The sequence below is a fragment of the Canis aureus genome, chromosome X (genome assembly GCF_053574225.1).
Source record: "Canis aureus isolate CA01 chromosome X, VMU_Caureus_v.1.0, whole genome shotgun sequence".
Classification (NCBI taxonomy): domain Eukaryota; kingdom Metazoa; phylum Chordata; class Mammalia; order Carnivora; family Canidae; genus Canis; species Canis aureus.
Genome location: NC_135649.1, coordinates 107070164 through 107082170, shown reverse-complemented (window position 1 = coordinate 107082170; position 12007 = coordinate 107070164). Strand labels below are relative to the sequence as shown.

General features: G+C 35.1%; 1 protein-coding gene and 1 long non-coding RNA gene across 9 annotated transcripts in view; one reads left to right on the top strand and one right to left on the bottom strand.

Moving 5' to 3' along the window:
• The window catches only part of LOC144308477 (uncharacterized), a 134380-nt gene that overhangs the window by 71851 nt on the left and 50522 nt on the right, over positions 1 to 12007 (bottom strand). For all 4 annotated transcript variants that reach the window (XR_013374948.1, XR_013374946.1, XR_013374947.1 and 1 more), the window contains exon 3: positions 1588 to 1724. This is a non-coding gene — a long non-coding RNA (uncharacterized LOC144308477). The remainder of the gene's footprint in view (positions 1 to 1587; positions 1725 to 12007) is intronic.
• The window catches only part of CNKSR2 (connector enhancer of kinase suppressor of Ras 2), a 275826-nt gene that overhangs the window by 217657 nt on the left and 46162 nt on the right, over positions 1 to 12007 (top strand). For all 5 annotated transcript variants that reach the window (XM_077889011.1, XM_077889013.1, XM_077889010.1 and 2 more), the window contains 2 exons: positions 5235 to 5302; positions 11811 to 11911. In XM_077889011.1, coding sequence (XP_077745137.1) covers positions 5235 to 5302; positions 11811 to 11911 — 169 coding nt within the window. The remainder of the gene's footprint in view (positions 1 to 5234; positions 5303 to 11810; positions 11912 to 12007) is intronic.

The following is a 12007-nucleotide window of genomic DNA, read 5'->3' as shown; positions in this document are numbered from 1 at the left end:
GCAAGGATATGAATACACAGAAATGGCAAACAGATGTAGAGAACACTTGATAAACTATTTTATTATTAATAAGGGGACTGAGTCTTTCTTGTACTTCCCATAATCTTCTTTTGATTTATGTTCCCATTCTTGAAATTTCACACTAGGCAATTAGAAATTGGAGAGCCTTTTCTCCTTAATGTGTTCTCAAAATGAAAATGTTTATTCACATGCTTATGAGGTGAGAGAGAGGTTGTGATGCTCTATTTTGTGTTTTAATAATTTTATAATTCTACTGTTCTAGTTACTCACTATTTTATCACATGTTGAGCTCAGTGCCCTTGGGATGAATATGAAGGGTTTACATCATGACCAAACTGAATAAGTGGTAAAAATGAGTATTATTCTGTCTTACAAGATGGATAAAATCACCTCTAAGAATTAGCATAACTTAATTATTCATGAAACATGCTAATCAGGGTCTCTTTAAGGCATAGAAAATGCCTTTTCATGAGCTATAAAACCGTTCCTTGTCTCCACTCCCTGCCCTGTATTAGCAATAACTTCAAAAGTGTGTCATGATACTCTTCTTCCCTAATACTCCTATAGAAGTATCCGGTTCAGGATATCATGGAAGAAACTAAGCCAAACCCATGTGTTTCATTTTGTTGTTTTTTCTAAGCAGTGAGTCAAAGGGAAAAAATGGATCTGATCAAATATGTCATCTCTACATGATACATTTAAGAGTGCTGTTTTATGTGAGCCTTGCTAGGTACACTATAACCTTCAAAATTACATTGTCTTGAAATAGTAAATCTTTTTGAAAATTTAAGTATAATGAACTTTTGTTTTAATTTTTCTTTTTTTATAATCATATTCCCAATGTCTACTTTCAATAGGCAAATTATTTGTTAATAGAAAGGAGGAATGTCATTGCTAGAAATAAACAGAGGATTACTGGTGGGAGAGATGCCGTCCAACAATTTTGTTCATTAGCCTGATTGTTACATAATCTCGGCATTGGTTCATTCTATAGATAATCCTTTAAAGAAATGTACTTAAGTCTTCAAGAGATTTTATAATACTATAATTATGCTAATTATTATATAAATATAAGCTTTATCTGGTTATTTCTTCATCTCTAAAGCACTATCATATGTATATTTAAAATATAGTTTGAGTTTTGACAGAACCTAGTAATTGGAATGAAAAAAGTACTCCTTAAATTTAATTTTTTTTAAGATTTTTTTTATTTACTTGAAAGAGAGAGAGCACAAGCAAGGGAAAGGGCAGATGGAGAATGAGAAGCAGACTCCCTGCTAAGCAGGGAGCCTGACACGGGGCTCTATCTCAGGACCCTAGGATCACAACTTTAGCCAAAGGCAGATAGATTCTTAACCAACTGAGGCACCCAGGTGTCCCTTAAATTTAATTTTTATGTAAAAAATCTGTGTGTGTATACATACATTACCCAAATTTATTTATTTATATATATATATACCCAAATACATATATATTCAAATTTATTTATATATATACCCAAATATATATATATAAAATACACACACACACACACACACACACACACTTGGAATATTAAGATCTCACCTTCTATTTTTTGAACAGCTATAAGTTTGTGAGGTAATTTGCAAAAACACTTTTGAGGCCCCCACTACCATCCATCTGTTTCCTCCTCAGAAATGAGCACTGAAACATGAAAAAAAATTTGCCAGTCTTTGTGAAATCTGTGGGAAGAAAATAAAATATCATGTTTCTCAAGTATTCTGAGACTTATTTACTGAATTCATTTGGCCTATATATTCCTTACCATGTCAGTATGCATGTCCTTATAATTGTGAGGATTCACCCATTTCTATTTGGCAATTACTTTTTGTACATTTCTCCCGTAGTTCTTACTCGTTTTTTCCTCTCCTTACATTATTCTCTGTTAATTGTTGACAAGTTCATGGGAAAGTTCACTTTAGGCTCATACCTATATTGTCTTGTTTTATAACATTAGTGATATAGTAAGGTGCTGGATGTAGATCTAATATTAAAGCATTTCCTCATCATTAAATTCAATGCTTGTATCCCTAACCAGCTTTTCTTAAAATAGCCTCCCCCATCCCTAGCCCCTTTGACTTTCTAATTTTTTACCTAGCTGTTTTTGTAAATGGCACTTGATAGTAACTTTACATATGTTTATTTGTATCTCTTTTAATTGTCTATTGCCTTCTCTAAGATGTAGCTCTGTGGAGGCAGGTACTTTGTTTCTCTGAATTCTTGGTGCTTGGAACAAGACCTAACAGACATGGTTCTCATTAAATATTTCTTGACTCAGTTAATGCATATATATAGGTAAGCCCCTTTTAGCTGAGGCCATAAGGACAAGTTTATCCAAGACAGCACAAACAGTTGTATGGTGTTCAGCCTTTTGTGCCTATACACACTGGCCTGAGTTTAGCCACATGCTTTCTGAAGAGTTTTTATCATGAACAGAATTTTTCTTCCTAAAAGTAGTTGAATTTTTCAATTGTCTTATGACATTTAGCAATTCTGGAACTCACTAAAGGCAGAAATTATGTCTTATTCATTTTTGTGCCCCCAAAACATAGCTCATTGTTCAGCATGTAGCAGGCACTTAGTAAATTTGTTGAACTGAAAAATCAAGGAAGCCTCTTTTTAGTTTCTTGATTCATCTCATAAAGACCTCATTGTTCTTTAAACTTCTGACAAAATGAAATTTCAGTGGTGGTTTTTAAAATAGTCAATAGGAGGTACTGGATTAAAATCCAGTAATATATGTTCCTCTAATGCTCTTATCATAATTTTCACCCAAAAAGCACCAGACAAATCTTTCTCAAAAGTGCTAAGAGTTATCTTGTAGTGCAAATTCAACCTCTTTCTCACCACGAATGACCTATAGGCTAAATTTCAATTTTGACCTTTTACTAGTGATTAGAGTCATTTTTTAAAGATTATTCATCACGAAGTTGACTTCTTAACTTATCATTTGTGATTTTCTGGAGTATATGAGTGTACTCTATGCTACTAAATTTATTTGATCAATCTTCATTTTATTCCCTTTCTATTCCAGTCCTTTCTTCATTTCCCAAAAATACTTGAGGTGATAATTACATTGTAGGTTTTATCAAAATAAAGTTGAGCTTTAGGTGACTTATTCTTAAAATTAAAGTTTAAATTTCCATGGATGTGATTTTGTTAAAGAGAGACACAACTTTCCTCCCCTTTCAAGATATTCTGTCTGCTGCACAGTGAATACCACTGGGCATAAATGCTGAAATATACAACTCACTTCAAAGGACATCATCTTCCATTTGGCACAGGAGATAAACTCTTGGGAGAAAAAGTTCTCAAACACAATTTTTTCTTAAAAATACATCTTTTTAAAGATTTTATTTATTTGAGAGAGAGAACGAGCATTGGGGAGGGGAAGAGGAGGAGCAGACTCACCACTGAGCAGAGACCCCAATGTGGGGCTCAATCCCAGAACCTTGGGGTCATAACCTGAGCCGAAGGCATACGGTTAATCAACTGAGCCACCCAGGCACCCCTTAAAATGTATCTTAATCAGATTATTCCATACTTTAATGATGTTAACTATACTATTCATTCCAAACTTAAGGTAGTTCGGAAGAGGGGTTCTTCCTTAATTTCTGATTTGGGAAAATATATGGATCATAGCTCAGAATGGACCAATGGAAATTTGTCAGGTTAATTTAAAGATTTTATGATTTAATAATCAGATGCAGTGTGAACAGCTGGAATAATAAACACAGGGAGAGACCTGGTGGGACAAAAGAAAAAAGATGGAGATTGAAATAATGCAGGCCCCTCCCCTGGCAATAGTAGTGCTACTGAGAGAGGAAAGAACTAAGATTTATTATTAAGTTACTATTGTTTGTGGAAATAGATTTTCAGGATGTATACAGAGGTTAAAATTATGTTTGCTCATTTTGTCTTTAGAAAACCTAATTCCTTCGTATTTAGAGACGAATTTCCAAAGTACTCCTAAGATATGTTTCCCCCCAGATCATTAAACTTAAATGACCTTCATCACAACTAATATTTAATAGTAAAATTCATTTTGACAGGCAAAGTCCATAACTTTTTCCCTCATCAGTACATATTGTATGATATTAAATACCTATAAAAGAGCATTTGTTAAAAAAAAAAAAGCATTTGTTCTGAAGACAGTCAGCAGCAATATTTGGAGTGCTTCTAAATTTGGAGCAACAGAATTAATAGGGCTCTGATCATCTTAAAACCCTCTATATTACAGATATTAACAGGTTTGCCTAAGACTTTTCTATCGAAATAGCATCTTTAATGTGGGAGCAATTTATACTACAGCAAATTATAGCTCTTTGAAGACTCGATGTGTCAAGAGAAACAAAGACATCTTTTATGTAAAATTATCTCATATATTCTTAAAATAAATATTTTAAAATAAATATCTTAAAATAAATATTTTTATTTTATTAATATTTTATTAAATTTTGTACTTTAGGGGTGCCTGGGTGGCTCAGTCAGTTAAGCATCTGACTCTTGATTTCAGCTCAGGTCACAATCTCAGGGTGAGATTGAGCTCTGCCTCAGGCTCCATGCTGGACATTGGCTTCTGGCTTCTGCTTAAGATTCTCTTTCCCTCCACCGCTCCCCCCTCCCTCTCTAAAAAAATAATAATGTTTTTTATTTTAATTCCTGTATAGTTAACATACTGTGTTACTAGTTTCAGGTGTACAATATAGTGATTCAGCAATTCTGTACATTGCTCAGTGCGCATCAGGACAAGAGCCCTCCTTAATCCCTATCACCTATTTCCCCCATCCCCTGAACTCCTCCCCACTGGTAGCCAACAGTGTGTTCTCTAGAGTTAAGAGTCTGTTCCCTGGTTTGTCTCTGTCTTTCTTGCCCTTCACTAATTTATTTTGTTTCTTAAATTCCACATATGAGTGAAATGATACAGTATCTGTCTTTCTCTGACTGATTTATTTCATCCATTTAACAAAATACACTCTAGCTCCATCCATGTAATTGCAAATGGCAAGGTTTTTTTTTCTTTTTTCTTTTTCTTTTTTTGCAAATGGCAAGATTTCTTTCTTTCCTTATGCTAAGTAAGATTCCATTGTATATATACTACATCTTCTTTATTCTTAAAATAAATATTTTTAAGAAGTAAAATATAAGAAATTAAGTTGTGACGTTACTGATTTTAATATTTGTTTTTTCAGATGGCTTAACAGAATCAATATGCTGACTGCAGGATATGCAGAAAGAGAGAGGATTAAGCAAGAACAAGGTAAAGGAATTTTTTTTTTTACAGTCTGTGGGGTTTTTGTTTTGTTTTCTTTTGCTGTTATCCTAAACAGTGATTCACTGCTATCATTTGAATGAAAATGCATACCTCAGGCTGTGGTTATTTCTCTTCTGGGCACTTTGAATCCAAACCATAGCATCTTATAAGTAAAATTTAGTAAACTCAACAGATGGGGAATAAACTCAGAAAGTTTTAGAGTACCTAATGTGGAGTTTGTTGCTGTTTCTCTCAATGTATTTCCCATGGAGGAAAAAAATCTTAAAAAGTCTATAATTGGTCGTAAATACTGACCAAAGTTCAAGTCCTTATTGGTGAGTTGTTTTCTTTTTCTGTTTAGCAGTTTCATAGACATTTAAGTGGACTTTTATGCAAAGAGCTCAGATGGATGACCCCTTCTTCCATAAATTATCTCAATTGATTATGTTCTTCAGTTCTGTTAATCTGTAACTCTCTGATCTTATGGAATTTTTTTAAGATTTTATTTATTTATTCATGAGAGAGAGAGAGGCAGAGACACAGGCAGAGGGAGAAGCAGACTCCATGCAGGGAGTCTGACGTGGGACTCGATCCTGGGACCCAGATCATGCCCTGGGCCGAAGGGGGTGCTAAACCACTAAGCCACCTGGGCTGCCCTGATCTTATGGAACTTGCCTCTAAAGTCATTCAGATTTACAAAACACAATGTCGTTATGCAGAATTAAAATTCTAATGAAAGCTGTAGTCACCATTCCAAAGTTGCTTTACATTTACTTTTTTTGTTTTGTTTTTTTATTTATTTATTATTTTTTTCTTAAGTACTATGTGCCTTTTTTTTGTATATTTTTTATTGGAGTTCAGTTTGCCAACCTATAGTATAACACCCAGTGCTCATCCCATAAAGTGCCCCCCTCAGTGCCCATCACCCAGTCACCCCATCCCCCTGCCCACCTCCCCTTCCACTACCCCTTGTTCATTTCCTAGAGTTAGGAGTCTCTCATGTTCTGTCACCCTCTCTGATATTTCCCACTCATTTTCTCTCCTTTCACCTTTAATCCCTTTCACTATTTTTTATATTCCCCAAATGAATGGTTTTTATTTAAATTTAATTTGCCAATATACAGTATAACACCCATTTTTTTGCATTTCAAAAAATATTCTTCCTTTGATTTTTTTTAACCATTTAAAAATGTAAACACCATTCTTGATCCACAGGCCATATAAAAACAGAGTACACATACATTTCCAAAAAGTGTTTATTGTGCATCCCTTGGAAGCATCAATAGGTTTTGGAAATCTTTTGAGACTTCCTCAAGTCAGAGGAATTCCACAGACTGATATACATGCAAACATATTTCTAGTTGTGTTTCCAGTGGGCATGGCCTGTTTGTTTATGTGGAGATTCTAAAAACCTTCTGTTTCCTCTCAGAGGAAAACCTCAGCCAAAACTTTTCTAAACATCTAAAAGCTAAAGGTTAGAGAGATCTAAAGAAGATAACCAGATCCCAAAACCAATCTGTTGGCAAATGTTTAATGCAGGGATTGGGAAACTTTCTGTGAAGAGCCAAGTAGTTAATATTTGAGGCTTTGCAAGCCCATGAGATTTCTGTCTAAACTGCTCAAAGTCTGCCATTACAGTACGAAAGCAGCTGTACATACATGAGGGATGTGGCTGGGCTCTAATAAAGCTTTGTTTATGGACATTGAGATTAAATTTCAGATCATTTTTTGCATTTCAAAAAATATTCTTCCTTTGATTTTTTTTAACCATTTAAAAATGTAAACACCATTCTTGATCCACAGGCCATATAAAAACAGACAGAGAGCCTCATTTAGCCTGCAGGCCTTATTTACCAACCGCTGGTTTAGAGCCTCTGGGTGAGGGAATGACGATGGGTAGAATACTGAGGAGTAAGGAGTCAGGGCAGGAAGATTTCAAAGAAAGCAAAACATGGTTCCTGCCAATAGGAATATATCATTTTGTTGAGGATCTCAAAGTCACACACTTGAAATTGCTTAAGAAAAAATAAAGAAAAACAAAAAAAATTAAACAGCAACATAAAGTCAATGAGTACTAATGATTGTACAACTGCAACTGACTTTAAAAATGTGCTAAGTGGATACAAACTTTAAAAAAAAAAGTCTGGTAAGGAGACTGGCTGATTAATGAGGAAATATCTTACTGGAGGAAATGATTGTGAGCCTGATGTAAAGTCAGCAGCAGAGGAGAAGAGAAAATGTTTCATTCAATATGAAGCTTTTCTATGTAATGCCTTCAACTAGCACTCTGATTAAATTAGGGTGAAATAGGCACCCATCCTTCCTGAAATTACACTGAATTCTAGTAGAAAAGGTACTTTTAATATAATACAGAAAATGAAATGTAAGAAAGTACAAATCAAGTTCTGTAGAAATTAGACTGGAGAGATTGCTTCCAGGAGGGGAATAGGGAAAGGCTTTATGTCGATACCATTATTTGATCTCATTCTCACAGGATGAGAAGGCAGTAAAGTAAAGGAAGTAACAAAATAAAACATTCCTGAGAGTGGAAGCAGCATGGATACCTCCACAAATAACATGGAAGCAATCTCCCATCAAGTCAGTGTGCAAAGGCAAATCCCAGACAGAACTATGAAGTGTCAGGCCAGTTGATAAGCCACATTTCTTCATTGTTAAAAGTTTGTTTAAGGAATAAAACTTTCATGCTTCAACTTAATTTATAGGCCTACAATTGTGTTAATAGCACTAAAAAAAAACCTAGCCTTTCTTTTCAGATTTTTTTAAAGGCAGAAGACGGTTCTTTATAGGCGCATACAGATTTGTTTCTGATTTTAAGATACAAGAATTAAAAGTGAGCAATGTACTGATAGGAAAATGAATCTTTGAAAAAAAGTTTTTTTTTTTTTTTTTGAAAAAAGTTAATTTACATGAATGAGGAATCTTGGATTTCCAGGCTTAACCCTTGTATTTCATCACTTTGAAGCTTAACATGGTCTTGATTTTAGTGAATTTTCTTTGTATTTGCCTAATTTCATTAAGGATTAAAGAACTGGTAAGTTATATTGCACATGCAGGTTCCAATAAGTATTCAGTCTATGGATTCATGCCACCTGATCATGTGAGTATATATTTTAGTGCCTTCTGGAGTGGTAGACACTCATTGGCAGAAAAGCTAATAGTTAATAATTCACATCCCTCTTGCTAGCACAACGCAACCAGAATCTCTGAAATAATTTGCATTTTCACATAGAATATGTATTCCTTAGGCATCCTGACATAGGTCAGAAACATGAAACTTCCTACCTTCTGCATAATTAGGTCTCATGGTATTCTATATAGAAAACAACTGGATGCATGTGTCTACTTCACACTTCTGTAGAGTTATTTGACATCTCCTGAGTACCGTTCTCAGTACTGAAGTTTAAACTTCATACAAAATATAGCTCCTCGAGGGTTGGGAATCTTTCACAAACATGCAAAGGAGGAACTGCCAAACACTGTTTTTATTTAAGTACCCAGTGCAGCTTGGAAGTGACTCTTGCATTGATTTAAATAAAAGTTTAGTGAATTGCTGTCTTTAGCTACAGAAGTATAAAGGATGTGGGCTTCTCTTTCATTATTTGTTGTTGTACTTAGAGAAAACAGGGTTACACTAAATTATGCCAAGATCACAATTTGGCTAGTTGTCTGCTAATCATTTTTCTATATTTTTCCACCTTCAAGTCAAACATTCATGACACATTATTTTCTGTCATACATAAGGACTTTCTAAAGATTTAATGACATAAAAATGAATGAAATATATTGTATTTTTTGGTAGTTCTAGATAAAAAAGTCATTTTTTCCAATTATCTTTTTTATATCAACCTGAGAAGTAACGTGAAAATCTTCCTGTTCTATAGACAGCACTGTTTATTCATGATTAGTTACTTATAAAATTGAGTAGCATGCAAGAGACATTAAAAGCTCCATTTATTTTGTGCTAAATAGAAAACTAAGAAAAATAAATTAATTTGCTCTTAGAATGCAAATCAAACTGGTTTCAGCCTTTGAGCAAACAGGTGCCTGTACTTTTCCACACAAACCCCAAGTAAACCATGACTGAATTTTCTGTGGAGTTGCCTCTCTGGCATTGGTCTCTCAGAGACACACAATGTACTGTGAGAAATAAAGTTAATTTACATAGTGGGAATTCAGTCTTTTCTTTGGCAACCCAAGAAAACGATTGATGGTACTTTTTAGTAAACCAAGAATTACATGGAATAGTGGACTATAATTCTTCCTAATTCAGCTGAGGAGGAAAAGTAAATAGAGACTTTCCCACATCTGTCACTTGTAATGGTAGCTATAGAGATCTTGATAAAATGGTGATCATCTCCTTCTCAACATGCTAATAAGGACCACTTGAGGTTCTAATTCCTTGAGATCCCCCAATGTATCAGTGCAAAGGTCAAGAAGAAACTCAACACAGGTGCCACAGTTTCAGGAAATAGTGGGAAGGGCAAGAGCAAAGTAATCTTGGCCAAACCATTGCTTGGGGGTGTGATGTGGGGAGTGCTTAATCTCTTCACCTCCAGGAATGACTTCCCTGTAGTATTTCAAGCTTCCACAAAACTACCTAACCCAGGTCCCAGAGCTTCAGAATTCACTTTTCATTGCTGAAACTTGTTGTAAGAAGAAAAAAAAAACTAATGTCCAAGGAGTTAAACACAAGGCACTTACCTCCTGTGTGACTGCCCTACTGCCCTAGCATGCTACCTATAAATCCTCCCAAGATCAGGGGTCCTAATAATTTTTTGAGTGCTATCAAGGTGCAAAGCACTTGAACATATGTTACCTTATTTAATACCCACACACACATACACACAACTCTGAAAGGCAGTTATCATTAGCCCCCTTTTCCAGATGTCGAAACAGACTCAGATTTAGTAACCATTATAAGAACACAGAGATGGTAAGTGGTACAGCCAAGAATTGAACCCACATCTGCCCAACTATATAGTTCATGCTTTCCCCACCATTTTTGGGTACCTCTCTGGGCAACTACATCAATTCATATTTGAGGGGAAACTCACTACACCAGTTGTCACCAGCATGGTCCACTGTAAATACCAGACACAAATTTAGATTAACTAGTTTCTGCTTATCTTTTAGTCAGAGGGAATAATTAAAATAGGAATAGCATTTTCAAAGTTTTTATATTTTGATATCTGAACATAATAATCTTCATTGCTAAATAATTGCTCTTCAGGATAGCCAGAGTTAATAGAGGAGCCGGGGGCAGGGAGACTTAAAGAATCATGAATATAAGTCAAATTAAATTCTCCCATTATGTCATACAAAAAAGCCCTAGTCCTCCAAGGTTTAGAGCAAGATGATTTCTTAGTTCAAATCCCAGCACTACAACTTCCTATTCAAATATAGTAAGTATTCAATAAATGTTAGCTATACTTATTAATAAGCACCATGAGAAAAAATATATATAAATATTACAATGTAGGAATTCCTGGGTGGAGAGAAGTTCCTGCAAAAATAGGTGCCATGATTTTTCACCTAAATCGGAATATCACTTAAGCCTTATGATGGTTCTTTTGTGATTTGAATTTTCATAATAAGGAACATTTGCTCTAATACTTTTTCTCTTATCATCTGAAATGCATATGGGTAGTACTTGTAGGTTTTTCCTTGTAAATTTTATAAAGAATTACCCCAGGGTTAAGAGTGGTTGAGATGTTAGTGAAACACATTCTGATTCTTGGCCTTTATGCTCTATTTTACTTACTCAACTGATTTATCTCTCAGAGTTTTTTCCCTTCCCTCTTGCCTGAGGTCTGCCAAATCTAGCGGCTTACATTTTCTACCCTTTTAAGTAGTTCTGGAAGTTTGGAACTTACGGCCCACATCAGCAAATTTGCCCTTTTGCATTTGGCAAGAATCAGGGTTTGCCATGTGTTTCCAAGTAGAGGTGGGAGTATGGTGTTATAGAGATTCATGTCAGCATGACTCTGGAAACAGCGATTGTTAGATAACCGGTGAACTAAAGCCAGAAAAGAGAATTGAGAACGTTATTTTTGGAGCTGTTTATATCTGTAGAGATCTACAGCAGTATATATATTGCTTTTCTTTGAGTGTTCATCTTTAGGGTGAAATGATACACCTTTGAGAGGCATCATGTGATATCATTCATTAATTGAAGATTCGGGATAATTTGGCCCGGAATCTAAAGCACCCTAAACCTGATTTGCCTTATGCAGTGTCTTTTTCGTACCTCCTTAAAATTATAGCTATGTATAACTGCTTGCTTTAAAGGCTGGAATGAGGTGATTGTATTCTTCCTTCTTCCTCAAAATCCAGCTGAAAATAAAAGTCGGTGGGCCTGGAGTAGGAGGTGCTGGGGAGCAGGATGTAGGGGTGCAATTTAAATTTCCTATGTTAGTTGGTAGTATCTGTTCCTGAAAATATGACTAGAAACATTTAATAGAATGTTGTTGTATCCTTGTGTGTGAATTTACAGATTACTGGAGTGAGAGTGACAAGGAAGAAGCAGATACTCCATCAACACCCAAACAGGACAGCCCTCCACCCCCCTACGATACATACCCACGGCCTCCCTCTGTAAGTTGACCACAGGCATGGAAATAATTTGATATCAAAATCTTTGACCTGAAGCATCCCTTTGTATGTTAAAAATAATTATATAGTGAATTGCAT